Genomic DNA, 14,690 nt, shown 5'->3' on the forward strand with positions numbered 1-14,690 from the left:
AATAAACCAAGCACGATTGCATTGCTCAGCTTGGCAATCCAATGTCTTCAGGCTGATTTCATGCCGATAACTTCTTGTTTAGTCTCAGAGCCTTCCTCTTTCTTTCTGCACATCTTGACATTCGTTAAAAAAAAATTGTAAAAATACCATTTCTTAAAATACCACTTTCTTGGGGGTAGGGAAAAACCAAGTTGCCTTGTATCACTTAATTAAGCAGACTAAATTTTGAAAAATAATTTAATTTCAAGTAACACTCATGCTACACTTAATCTTAGAAAGCAAGTCTGGAGTCTGGAAGTCCACTTCTAGCTGAAAATTGTAAAATGGAGCATAGAGAATGTATTTCCACCAAATACTATGAGTTTTATGAAAAGGCAGTTTGTTGGGGGTTTTTTTGTTAGGTTTTTTTTTTTTTTTTAAATGTAGAGTGTGATTAGTTCAGTAGCAAAAAAAATGGAATATTTGTGAAATTATTGCCATTGGAAAATTGCTCAATAGAGACACTCTCCTCCAAGTTTTCTTCAAAACAAGGTGGTACTAAGGTCCATGAAAAAAGGCCCTACTCCTCCGCCTGATACTCTGAAACAACTCTTTTATGTTAGTTCAAAAGTGAGAGTGTTTCTTCAGACTTGATGTATTACCAGTTGCATCAGTGTACAGAATTAGGGTCGCACTGCCATGGACTTGTTTTGTAAGATTGGTCCTTGATTTTTACTTGTAAGGTGAACTCAGTTTCATTATTGGCAACAGTCCTTTTTCCATTCACCTAACTCTAGTCCACAGTGCCAACAAATTCTCCTTTGCTTTTGCAGCAGATGATGGCAGGAGTTTCCCTGGGAGGCCTCTGGTAAAGGACTCTGATTGACATTTTCCACCCCCAGTGCATTGTTACTGCACAAGTGGCAAGGATATTTGGAGGCTGTGGAATGCACGTGGGCAATGTGTCCTCTGGGATGTGTTGTATCTGGGTACAGCTGCAGTTTTCCCTGAGGAAATCAGCTGTGGTGGGGGAGGCCCCAAAGCTTCAGGAAAGCTGGGGTAAGCAGCATGGGCAAGTGGTTATTTTGTCCCCAAAGCCATTGTCTATGACAGTGTAGACACAGTTGGTGTTTCCAACATGCAGCAAGCAGGGCATGGGTGTGAGGCATGGACTTACCATGCTCAGCTTGGTTGTGCTATATTTGGACCAAGCACAGTGATACCCAAACCCACACTCCTAGTTCCCCTTGTTCCAGAAGGTGCTGATGTCCACTGATGAAGCTGGCAGCCACTCATTCAGCAGAGCCCTTGGGAAGTGCAGAGTGAAGGGTTCCACTGAGCTTTGGCATTTGGCTGAGGCCAAGCCCATGGAAATTGGGAGATACGCCTGCTGGCATAACTCTAATCCTTAAGGATGGTCCTTGCTCTGATTGCTAAAAACACAGAGTGTGCACTGTTGACACTAAACACATGTTCAGAAATAACTACATTTATTTTTTTTTAACAGTGTGACTTTATTACACATGAAAGCACAATCAAAACATTTGTTGCAATCAGTAACCACCAAATATCTTCCTTATGGACATATAGCATCAAAAAGACACCCCTTTACAATCAAAAATACTCCCCTTTCCTAATAGCCAGTCACCATTCATTAAAGAGATTTCTCCTCCTTAAAAAATGAGTTTACATCTGTGTACATCAGTACTTCATGCACATACACTGACACATGCACAAGTTGCTTTGGTGGAACTATTCAAAATTTCCCTATTCTTAAATTCTTCTCCTCTTCCTTTTCTAGGCACAGAGCCCTCCCTCCTTTTGTTTCTACTTTGCCATCTTCCTAACTCTTGATTCTATTCCATGTTCAATACTGACATATTGTACTGCTTTTGTTTTTAAAATCTCTACTGGTTTAGAATATTTAATGCTTAACAAAAGGCACGTCAGTAATTCAGTGCAGGCATTAAGGCTTTTCATATGGATAATGGCAACCTCTCAGTGGTTGCTATCCATGCAGGAGACATATAGAGATATATTTCTCCATCCCAGAGCCTTTTAGGCAAAAATAGAGCCATCCTGGTCGCTGGTGTTCAGGGTTATGTTGCTGATCACCATGCTTTCTCCATAACTAATTGAATGGGTGACCTGGTAGCGACTGCAGGGTCCACAGAAACACAGGAATGGACAGTACTTCAAGCAGACATGGTAAAGGTATTTCCTGAATTTTTCCCCAGCAAAGGCATAGATAAGAGGATTGAGACAACAGTGACTGAATGCAATGGTTTCGGTCAGGTGCATTGCATAGTCAATTGATTTAATTTGGTTGCAATTCGTGAATAACTCATAGTGATTTAAAGTATCCAGAAAAATCAGTACGTTGTAGGGAGACCAAAATAGAAAAAACACCACCACCACAATCAAGATCAGTTTTATGGCTCGTGCTTTTTTCTGATTTTTGCAGGACAGGAGGGTTTTGATGATCCCACAGTAGCAATAAAATGTGATACAGACTGGGATTAAAAAACCGATGGTATTCAGCTCCACATTGCAGAACACCGGCCAAATGTTCTCCAGCTTCTGTGGGAAGACAGCAGTGCAGTCATTTTCCACCAGCTGGGAGAACACAAAATGTGGCACTGACACTAGAACTGCTATTGCCCACACTCCACAGGTTACAAAAAAGCCATGTCGTATTGTTCTGGATTTCAGAGAATAAGTTGCCCGGACAATGGCCAAGTACCTGTCGACACTGATAACAGTGATAAAGAACATGCCCCCAAAGAAACCGATGAAATACAGCGAGGAAACAGCTGTACATGCAACAGTCCCAAGGGTCCATCCACGGACTGTGTTGGAAGCCCAGAACGGGAGGGAGATCACAAAGAGAAGGTCAGAGACAGCCAGGTTCAGGAGATAGATGTCAGTGATGCTTTTTTTATTGCCTTTCACAATGGCAAAAACCACCATTAGATTCCCTGTGAGGCCAAGAGCAAACACCGCAACGTAAAATATTGGCAGAAATATTTTCCCAAATTCTTGGATGTCGGTTTTATTGCAGGAGAAAATGTGTTCATCATAAGAGTATTCAGGTGTTGTTTCTGCATATGGCTCCGTCATGCTGAATTTGCTGGCTACAGGCAAAATGAAAAGAGTAAAGAGAATAACATTAGAGTGATCTTGTATCTGCTGTGGTAAAATACTGAGGGACTGCACCAAGCAGCCTTGGGAATTTATCACTATTTGGTTTATAAGCGGGGGTTGTATTACTGTGGAGCTGACCGTAGTTACATTATAACAAAAGCCCAGACTCTGCCATGACTTGCACTCCTCTGAAAATTAACTGTTTAGGATAAGAAGAATATTGATGAGAATTTCAAGGGCTGTAACTTAAGCCCTTGAAGATGGCAGCACTTAAGATGGCAGCACCAGGAGCAATGCAGTGCTGTGCCAGCCTGTGGGGCAGCGCTCGGCAGGAAACGGTATTTTCACAAGTTGTTGTTTATCAGATTCAGTGCCTGTCAACACCCCAACAGCCCCATCTCCCCCACATGTCGACCCTGGGCTGGAAGGGTGGCAAGACACCCAGTCTGGCCAGGCCTGAGCTGATGCTTGCTGACATGGGAGGAGCAAAGTCTGCACTGGGACATCACCTGGGAGCAAGGGTACCTTTGATGAGGCTTTCCTAAAAATCATCCCATGATCAAAAGAAGAGAAATTATATTGACCCTCTTCCTCAAGCAACAAAGCATTTTGTGACTGCTCCTGCTTTGGATGCAAGGTTGGAGCCAGGAATTCACCTTGGCTGAATCCAAAGAGAGTATGAGGTGCAGGCATGTGACCTCTGGGCTCACTGGTCTGCACACCCGAAAACTCAGAGCACCTGTCAACTCCTCTGCACTCCCTTGGGATGCAGTGTTCAAGTCTCCACAAACACTTCTGTTTGCAAGCAGTCAAAAATCCTATAGGAGCGCAGATGTTGCTGTATTCTGTCTGCTCCCTGGCTGAGTAAAGAGCTTGTAAATATCCATTACTTGCTCTCAGTGTAGGAGATAGAAGAAATTGAGTGTGTTACACTGTGCAGAAGCCCAGGAAGATGGCATGATGGAGTTTTGGCATGACCAAACCAGCCTGTTAAAGCCGAGAATGAAAGAAAAGGACAGTAATAACAAACCTGCTACCAATAACTGCCCCGTGGTCACAGTGTCACCATTTTCTTGCAGGAATCTCCCTCTGCCTGTACAGAAGGGACTCAGTTCAGCAACCATAAGCTGTCTCTCTAATAGAGACGTTTGCGTCTCCCATTAGTGGGAGATGTAGTCAGTAAAGCCAACAAAAAAGAGCAGTGCATCTCATTCAATGCAGGTCATGCCAAATCTGCTTAAATACAAGACAGACTGCTTTCCAGACTGTGGACCACACTGATGAAATTTCTTTTCCCAAATACCAGGGGAGCATGATCACATTGCTCTGACTCCTGATGCTTATAGCCAAGTGATTGGAATCCTAGCCTGCATGTCCACATTTCAACGATAGCAGTAGTTTTTATTTCTGTTTAGAAATAAGCCTTGCATGATTAAACATGAAATAAAGATATCATCACGTGTGAGACAGTTTTCTATGACATGTTTTAACTACAGAAATCTTCCCCATGAGTTGCTACTGTGACCATGTAGACATTTTTTCCTAATGCCTCATTGCCAGAGCATTGTAGTGTTGGTTGTGAAGTTCTGGCCTCTCATCTTATAGCTACATCTCAAAGAGGGGTGGGTTTTTTGTGCTAGCTGGAAATGCAGGCTCACCATTTCAAAGTTTCTCTTATTCTGAAAGGTCAAACCCTAATAAGAAGTGCCCGTAGACTCTAGTAAACATCTCTGTGGTTTGCACAGGAAAAGTGGGCTAGAAAGGGCTGTCTCAGCATTGGTAGCTCTGGGGCATGGGCACGGTGTGGGGAAAGCTATTTGTAGCAGGCAGGAACACCCATGGGCAGAGCAGCTCATGCAGCATCTTTCTGCTTGAACTGAGAGCTGAGTCTGCCTTCAGAGTCTAATCAGCCCCTGCTTGCAGCCTAGCTCAATTCTCCAGCCTGTGGAGACTCTGTATCTGACACCAGCGGAATTAAAGGGATACAAACAGGAAAAGCTTAGGTGCTGAGGCAGAAGCTGACGGCAATTGCAAAAAGGATACTTATTGTCTACTGGTGAGATTGCTAAAGTTTTGCCTACAGAGATATTGTCCTCTCTTTATCTGCCCTGTTGGGGGATACAGATATGAGCAGGAGACATCATACATAATCTCAGTAACCCATCATTTTCTGCCTTCCCAACCTGATTTCTTTCTTCTTTTCTGAGACTAACTGCATGCAGCAGAAGCCCCAGGGTACACCAAATGTCCTGTGCTGAATATGTGTCACTCTGTCAGCACACCCAGCTCCTTTGCCACCAGAGCCTCCGCCTTTTTCTGTGGGCTCATGTGCTCCACAGCTGGTTCTTCACTGATGCAGCAGTAGCTGAGGGCTACAAAAGTGACTGACTGGGGCAGGAGCACCTGCTCTGTGAGAAGATGCTGGGTTTGGTCAGCCTCAACAAGAGATGTCTCAAGAGGGATCTAGAGAGAAGGTGTAAAGGTCAAGCAGACAACTTTCCTCAGAGGAATAAATAGCAATAGCCATAGGAAATCACTACTTAATGTATGAAAAATATTTTGCCCTGGCAGTGGTCAAACACCAGGACAGGGCTCCAGGAAGGCTGCAGGATCTAATCCCTGGAGGTACTTGAAACTTAGCCAGCCCTGCTCTGTGCATGGGTTTGGACAAGAGACCTCCAGAATTCCTGTCCTTTCCCTGTGACTCTGTGACAAAGCCAGGCAGAGGTCATGCTGTTTCTGCAGTGTGTCCCAGCTTCTTCTCTGCCATGTAAGCTCCTGTTTCAGACATGTCTTTCCTGGTCTGACAGCCAGAAGTCTCATCAGACAAAGAGGAAAAAAAATATTGAAACCTGCTTGTATCCCTGTAACAACTTTGCTAATTGTGCAGTCATCTAGAGTGGGCTGTTCAGTGGTACTTGCCTTGACTGTCTGTGCTGTGTGAAATCCCTGATCTGGAGAGGGGGAATGTGCATTGCTTTACTCTCCTCTCTAAAAACCTCTGGCTGTGCTGGTTTTTAACATACTTTCTCCCTTAATTCATGTCTAGAAAGTCAGTTTGTCCATCTGGAGAGTTTCCACATGTGTCTGTAGAAGCCGTGGTGCTCTGTTGGACACAGAGGATATCACACATGTAAGGAAATGCAGCTCCCACTGCAGGTTAGCCCTCAGGTCTGGCAGACTTCTGCACTGGCACTGCCTGTAGAGAAAGCTGGGTGTGGGAATGGCCACCTTCTTCACTGGAAAACATTTACACCAATATGCAGGAGGAACTCCTGGCCTTAGTGGAGTAAAGAGAAGCATCGCTTGTGGTGGGATTTTTCCTGAAATACCTCTTCATTGAGTAATCTCCTCTAGCTCACTGATGAGGATCATTTATTTCTAGAGTAGCAAGTTATTTCCTTTACCCTTGGATGGGTGCTTGTGGAGTCTATGGTACCTACAACAACGGGAAGGGCAAGGTTCTGTTTAGCATGTCCAGGGGCAAGCGAGGGTTGCACTTATTAAAATGACATTGGTCTTTGAATCTGCTGGCAGTCTGTGGCTTGTTCACTCTCTAGCTCCAGCAGCCACATACTCATGTCCTTCCACCACAACTCATCCTGCACAGGCAATGCTGCCAGTACTGTTTGAGTATTTAGTTCCTCTGATATCACTTTGCCCAGTTTAAACTGATGATATTCAGTAGGTGGACTGCAAAGTGAAAAGGGCTCCCAAAACACAGCCCATGCCAGATAGACATAATGTGTTGAAATGATATCGCACCTAAAGAGAGAAACTTAGATCTGCCCTTCCTCCATCCTTCCCTGACAGGTGTTCTCTGTCAGCCCCTCAAAGTCCTCCACAGCACATGCTATGGTCTTCTCACCATCAGCTTTAAACTAATTTTCTCTTTTATACTTGCAATAAATGTTCACCTAAAGGATGGAGAGAACTGAACAGTGTAGAGGACACAGACGCAGGACTGCAGACTTTGAGATTTCTCCACCAGACATTTTCCCTTGCTGACTGCATGAAATAGTAGATTCACTTCTGCTTCTTATGGAGCTGCTCAACCACTTTTCTCTCTCTCCAGATTTCCCCAGTGGTTTTACACCCTACTCTTCACAAACACTTCTGCTCTTAATCATGTTTATAGCTATCTCAAAGACCACAGTCTGCAAGACCAAGACCCCTGTTTCTCAACCCAGCTATTCCCAAGCACCATCTGCACCCCATGTAATACATAGGGAAGTGAAATTGTGAGAGGTCTGCAAACTCCTCTAAGGACCAGAAGTTGCATTTCAATCTTAAAACAACACTGGCATCAGGCTGGGTGACACAAGATTTGACAAGAGTCAAATCCTGTTTATGCATTTAGTCTTTCCAGGTGTCATCCCTGGCACTTCAGCCAAGCACCACATTACAGACTTTACTGCCAAAAAGAGGGGGATCTACAAGCAGTTTGCCTCGCTGTGATTTCTCTCCTGCCAGCAAATTAAAAGAAGTGAAAAAACCAACCAAATCCAGATGTCTGCCAGAGGGTCACGCTTCAGATTTGCACAATATGTTAATAAAAGTATTTAAACCTCAGAAAGATTTTCACAGCTTAGTCAGCATTTCTGAGTCATGCTGACTTACATGCTTTTCTCATGTTGGCAAAGCATGTCTTCAGAGCATACTGAACAGGCTGAGAATTCAGCTGGCCCTGGGAAGCTGTAGGCTTTGTGAGAATGCCTGTGAAACCCTACAGGTATATATCCCTTTTTCACCCTTAGATCTGAGCTGCCATCATCCTACCCAAACATAAATGCTTTTTTGCTCTTGCAAATACACCTGCCTGCTTCTTCTCAGCAAGAACACAGGGATGACCTTAGCCACCTTCAAATTAAATATTGTGGCTATGGTGGCACTTCTAACATCCTAAAGAAAGAGACTAAAGGAAAATAACCAGAACTGGGTAGGAACTAGGAGAAGATATATGCCTTAATAGCACTTTGGGTAAAACTTAACCAGTCTGGCACTAAGCAGCTACGACACAATCATCAAACTGCCACGGACACCTGTAACCACAGCTTAGATGATACACAACCCAAAATGTAGACTTATGGGTAACACATTAACCAGAGACTCAGTTGTTACTCAGGGGCTCAGTTGTTACTCAGGGGCTCAGTTGTTAGTCCTACACCCTAAGTTTCCTGTAACTCACTTAACATATCTTTCAGAGCAGGGTGGTTCCATTCATAGGGGATGGCCTCTGGAGTTGCTTGGGATCATGTTAGATAGCCAGAGTCAAAAGCAAGCCCATCCCAGCAGATGCAATTACTTTAAATCTTAAATTTCAGTCTTTTATTCAGTCCCAAATGGGGAGATGTTCTCCCTCTTCCACCTCTGCATGCTGACCTTCGAAAGTGGGCAGCAAGGTGAAATGGCCAATGTAGCCTAACCTTTAACCCAGGCAAAATGAAATATAAACTGTTAAGGGGCAGAGTCCAGCTAAGGCAAGTATGTTTGGTTTTATAGAAGAGGAGCATCAGTTTGGACATCTAATGGGATCACAAGGTCGATAAGGCAGCTGTGTGGGAGAGTTGGAGCTCTGATTTTCACTACCTGCTTATTTGGTTAACACATCTCCAGCCCAAAGCAAACCAAACAAAGCATTGCAATGGGATTTGGACAGGTTAGCCATCAGAGCTCAAAAGACAGACATCTGTGGAGGAAGTCTTGCCGAACTAGGAATATTGCTTATAAAATGTTCGTGGAAATGACAAGTTGAAAGCCAAAAACTCTGGTATTTTCATCATTGCTTTGAAAGCACATTGGCAATGAGAGCTGGCAGGGGCACGTGATAAAAGGGTTACAGAATTGGAGAGTGATTCAGACAATCTGAGTAATCTGAGGCTTCTTGGATGATTCACATTGGCTCTAGTGTAGCCAAATGTAACCAAAGTGACACACTTGGGAGTTAAACAACACGGGCCATGTCTCAAGAGTGGGGGCATATCCGAAAGGAAACTTGACTGCAAGAAAAGCTGATGCAACCCTCAGGTGTTAAAAGAGCTGCCAGATGGGAAGGAACAAAAGAGGGATGATTCTACCATAGCAGATCTTGATACAGGGGCTGTAGGCGTAATTTGTTAACACTTGATTTTGCTTTTGCTTGTGTTAATAATCTTGCTAATTATTTGAGTGGGATTAGACATATCTTACAGTGATTCATGGAAACTCAAACCAGAAAAATGCAAGAAAGAAATAAAATTAGCATTTTTAACAGTGAAAGGTTAATGGCTGGAACAGACTTCAGGTAGAAAAAGGACATTTTTGCATGTCTGAGAGTCTCCACATTGAGAGAAGGTATCAGTCTGGGAGATGGGGTTGGGCCAGACACAGTGAAGAGCCTCAGCAGGAGGGTACTGGGTTAAACCCTACAGACCGTGTTGGGGCAGGCTTCTCTTAACAACCATGACTCTCCTCTGGTAATAAATGACTGAAAAAGCTAAACTGTCCTCTCCCCAGCACTAGCTAGCCCAAATCCTTGGAGGTGACCCCTGGAAGGAAGAAGGCTCCTGTGAAAAGCACGGCCAGCTGCTAGTGTTGGGTTAGCAGTGAGGCTATAATGATGGCAGTGGAAAGAAAGCAGCACAGTTTGGGGATGCTGTTATCAGTCACTGTGTTGAATCCTGTGTGGTTTTCCACCTAACCAGCTCTTTTTTCATTCCTCCCTAACTTCTGAGTGAGTGTGGTGTAATGCCACATGTTCCCTGCCCCTCCAGTTCTTTCTTGATGACTTTAACCTGAAGAAATTCCTTTCTTTGGTGTTTCTTCTTTCTTCTGTCATTTATTCTCAGATCAACTGGACTGTTTCAGTGGCCCATCAGAGTTCTGCAAACCTAATGACTGGTTTTTTGATTTGGGTGATTTAATTAATGGAGACTCCCCCCAGTAATCTGAGGACAGGTTTTTTTAAAAGCAAGTAGTTCTCAGGGATGCTTTGTTATTGAATTTTCCAATTCAAGGTGAAGTTGAAGTTGCAGAAACACAATGCTGAGGCTTTCACAGAATTAGGCTACTTAAGGCATCTTAAGTAAATGACTCAGAAACGGAAGCTGACAAAACCACTGCTGATAGGATAAATATAAGGCTGAATATTGCAGAGGCCTTTGATCCCTTTACAATGGTATTTAGGTCAAAGATATTTAAAAAAAACCAAAAAAACCTCACTTCCCCAATCCAATTATACAGTTTTTACACCAATATCACAAACTAAATTTGGAGCAACCACCACCAGCTGAAGATGAGACGCATGTAAATCTACAAACTTTAACCAATAGTTTTTGGTGAAAGTATATGTTTGAAAAGATCAGACTTTGATCATGGAAGACAGGAGGAGATAATGTATAGTCCAAAATCCATATGGGTCTTTCTCATCTTTGCCTAGGGCATTACAGTTTTGGAAAGTGCTTTCTCAAAGGTGCTCCATGCTCACCTGGAGATAACTGCAGCACATCAAGTAACCAGGGCACAAGTTTTATATTAGCCCATCACATCAAAATTAGGTGTATTCATGATTTATAAAGAAAACACAAAAACATGAACTTACTCCTGTCTCTGCCAGTGGCAAGGGCTTAATCACCTGCATTTCAGAGCAACAACAGAGGTATTATTTTGAACAAGATCTCGCCCTTGCTCCATCAGTGCTCTGGCCAGGCTGGTGGCAATAACTCTGGCCATTTGTGCACAGCAAAGCAGGCACAGGGGACAAAACCGTGATGTCCTGGGCACATCCTGCCCCCAGCAACATCCCTCCACTTTCTGGTTTTGTTGCCCCACCAGGAAGAGTTGCTGTGAGCCAGTTGGGAGAGACAGCTCTACCACAGAAGTGTGTGGTTTGCTGGGACCAGGGCAAGTCCTGCCAAACCTCTGGCAGCTCATCCCTGTGGTTGCTGGTGTATTTATAGCAAAAGCTGAAGTTTTCAGTGGTTTTAGCTCCTTCCCTTGGCATTAGGGGGACAAAGCCCCTCTGAGGCTGACAGGGTGGATATGCAGGAGCCTTGGTGCCTGCACACTTAAAGGAGAAGGGAATAGGTTCAGGTTTCAGGGCATGCCCAAGTGTCTTGAACAAGTGAACCTGTTTCAGAAATGACTAAATGCATTGAAGAAAGATGACCTGACAGTGTAACTCAGACTCAGCATCTCCCCTGCATCTTAAAACTGAGGTTCAAAAATCATTGAAATTATTCTGAAATTTGCATCCCTGTCTCTCATGGTGGTCTTGATCCTATGACCAGGAGCAAGGGTCCTCTGCAGAGCCTCTGCAGCCTGAGATGGTTTCCAGGCAGTGTCCTGCTCCCAGGGACCAGCATGCGGGTGGAAAATTAGGTAAATGGTAAGTATTGTTGCAGAACAATATTTATTTTGGTCATCACAGAGGCTGGGGAGCATTTCAACTCAGCTGCTGGGGAAGAAATAGCAGAGCTGAGGGAGCAGCTGCCCTCCCAAGAGCTGTCTATGGGGAACTGAGTGTTTGGGATTGTCATCTAACGACGGTGACTGGGTAGTGACTGCCATGATCAGGTTTGTCTTGGAAAATTTATTTCATGGGTGTGTCATCTAGCCTGTTAGTTCCCCTAATTGCCCTTTCTGTTTGCACAGTAGCTCAGGAACTCTCTATATATATTTTTTTTCATATGTAGCACTGAGCATTTTGCCGGTGTTCTCTTACCTGCTTTTCCTCAGTATTTCTTTTTCCCAGGTCTTCCCTTCTTAAGCGGCATTCAAATTTCTTTTTTATTTTCTGTTGAAGGAACAGTAAAAACAGATGATTGCTTGTAGCTATGAGCATTGTTTGTACTTGTTTAGGTTACTGTTGGCTCCATCCTCTTGCTGCCTTTATTGTGGCATCTATTTGCTTCCTGCCCCCAACCCCTTTTTATGATTAATAATTTCATATCACCTCAGCATCCCTGAGAAATCTGAGAAGGCTCTCTAGCAGTGGGAGACTTTCTAAATAATCTTCTCCGCCGTTTCAGAGAGCAGAACATATTATCCCTTCTTGACTGTGTATGGGTGAGATTTAAGTTCTGGAGTCGCCAGCTCCTTCCTGGGAATATCAAGTTTTCCATGGGATTTACTCTCAATTTATTATGTGTTGTCTTTTGTCAAATTTTAACGTTTTCTTCTCCCCTTTGGACTTTTTCTGCACTACCCAAACCCTTGTGATTCATTGCATTTGCTGTCTTCTATCCTGTCATCAGCTTCTCTGCCTCGGGCTACACTGCCTGCACACAGGGTTTGCCACAGCTACCAGATTTTGGGAACCACTCTTCTGGATCTATGCTTATATCACACAAGTACTGAAGGGGTTGCCACCACTGTATCACCCAAATATCTCACCCAAAGCAGCAGACACCTTTATATAACATCTTTCCTGTGGAAAGCTGAGTCACAGAAAAGTCAAGTGTGTCATACAAAAAGGTAAGGATTTTCAAATGTCTTGAATTTCCATTGCTCTCTTGCTGGTCTGTCTGTATCAGACGCTTTCTATTGACTCTACTAGATTTTCTGCTTTGGGCTTTATTTCAGTGTCAATGATGTTTTGGATGTTGGTTCACTGAACAAAGCTAGAAGCAAGCAATGTTGGTGAGTTGAGAAATCCCTGCAGACATCAAACAAAAAATTTCTAATGAAGTAGAAGGGCTGTATCTTCTTGGTCTGTCTTTCTGGGTTAATGTTGCACACTAGTCATACATCAGCATTTGTTAACCTTGAGGATTTCTATCCAGGGTGCCTTACCACAAGATGCCACAAATAATTAGTGAGCAAGTAAAATTTATCTGTCCTGGTTCACTTTGTTAACAAAGTGCTTCTCTTTTTACTTTCACAGTTTGTAAACATTAACCACATCATCTTTACTCAAATTAAATATAATTTCGATTCCAAGCACTAAGAAGTGAAGAATTTCCTTAAGTTCATCAGACACCATTTCATCTCATCTTGCTGTCAAGTAAGAGGAAAAATTTAATTGTCACTTACCTTAGTTCATAGCTGCATTGAAAACCAATGCTTTGTTCAAGCTGACCATGTTTGGGCTCATATGTTTCCTCTTCTCTAGTGTTCATGCCTACATGAACTGTTGGTTTCCTGGGCTGAGCTTTGTGGCTGAGCTGAGAAAGCATTAATGTGCTGTGCTTGGGTCCTGCTGGCTCCTTGTGAAATTGTGAAGTAGGATGCAGAGGAAGAGAAGTGCTTACAGGGAAAAGGACTTGCACAGAAGACAGAAATGTCTGAGGTGCTTCATACTTAGCATGTCAAAGCTGTCACCCCCTTATTCTATGCAGAATGAGATATTTTTCACTCAGACATGGTACAGTGTGTAGAAATACAAGTTTGGTGCAATAGCAGGGGTCTTGGGCAGTGATGACACAGGATGCAGCACAGAGGAGTACAGATATAGGATGGTAGAAGATGGGGCATAGCCTGGCACTGAGGAGCCTCACAGCTGTACACAACTCACTGATGATCTGTTAAAAAATGCAGATCTGGAGCTGGAAAAATTGGGTTTAGTGGTAACAGAGAGAACAAAATTAGTGTCTAACCTAATAAGGTGCACTGCATATAGAACATTGTGTATAGACCAATGAAGATAGAAGAAGGTATAGAAGCATGTTGGAAAACATATAAGAAAAGATCCAATGCAGATCCTAGAAAAAGATAGAAGGAAAATCAGGGTGAACATTGCATTCATCTCAGGGAAGGACTGGAGATGCTGTCAGCTCGCTCTGATAGCTCCCTTCACCACAACCACCCAAGTGAAACCACCAGCCTTAGAACCCAAAGGAGCAGGGAAAGGATGAGCATACCACCAGGAAAATGGATAGAAGTTATGTGTGTGCAAAAAATTTAAACTGTGATAGTGTTCTTGTTTTTCTGCAACCAGCAGATCTAAACTGATAACAGTTGGAGCCTTGAGAATGCCATTACACTAACAATACATTCTTGGCTCTACCTATGTTGTGCCTCCTTTTTTCCTGCAAACAAGATACTAAGCATAACTTCTCCCTGAAGCCTAGAACCAGTGGAGTCTGAGGGTTTAAGCATTGAGATGTTCATTTGCCAAGGAGTCTGAGGGCTTAAATCATTGGGATGTTCATTAATCAAGGACCCTTCTTGGCTCCTGACCCAAGCATCCTGCTCAGGGTTGCATTATGAGGGCACCATAACTGGGATGCTGCGAAGCACATTGCCAGGCACCACTGGAGCACAAAAAGCTGTTCATCTGGGATGAAACCAGGCAGGAGGCTGTGCAGTGGGCTGTGTTATGAGAAACAGAGGCACTGTGTCTGGTTGGCAGCTGTATGAATACCAAGGTCCTCTAGCACCAGGAATGCAGCCCCAGGTACTGCCCCTGCCTCAAATGTCAAGGGAAATTAAAGGCAGAGTTGTGCTATCTTCAGGCAGGCTGACCTTAGTGGGATTTTGGGGATGGAGGGTATCTTGCAGACTTCCTGAGCTGTTGCTTGTTGATTGGTGTAGCAAGTTGCCAGGCAAACATCTTCATATAAGTTTAGTTCTGGTATTTCTGCCAATTA

At 43.6% G+C, this 14,690-nt stretch overlaps 1 protein-coding gene across 1 annotated transcript; it reads right to left on the minus strand.

The window, feature by feature from the left end:
• Window positions 1-1,468: 1,468 nt before the first annotated feature.
• On the minus strand, window positions 1,469-13,281 carry CX3CR1 (C-X3-C motif chemokine receptor 1). The gene is made up of 3 exons (XM_085051311.1): window positions 13,135-13,281; window positions 11,825-11,896; window positions 1,469-3,113 (listed from the first exon to the last, which is right to left on the minus strand). Exon 3 carries the CDS (start codon window positions 3,097-3,099, stop codon window positions 2,038-2,040), a length of 1,062 nt encoding a protein of 353 aa, XP_084907437.1. The 5' UTR covers window positions 3,100-3,113; window positions 11,825-11,896; window positions 13,135-13,281; the 3' UTR covers window positions 1,469-2,037.
• Between the last annotated feature and the right edge of the window lie 1,409 nt (window positions 13,282-14,690).

The sequence above is a fragment of the Lichenostomus cassidix genome, chromosome 2 (genome assembly GCF_008360975.1).
Source record: "Lichenostomus cassidix isolate B80296 chromosome 2, HeHo_3.0, whole genome shotgun sequence".
Taxonomy (NCBI): domain Eukaryota; kingdom Metazoa; phylum Chordata; class Aves; order Passeriformes; family Meliphagidae; genus Lichenostomus; species Lichenostomus cassidix.

What these genes read in the sequence shown, in the direction of transcription:
- CX3CR1 (XM_085051311.1), bottom strand. Translation starts at nt 3,099, where the DNA reads ATGACGGAGCCATATGCAGAAACAACACCTGAATACTCTTATGATGAA.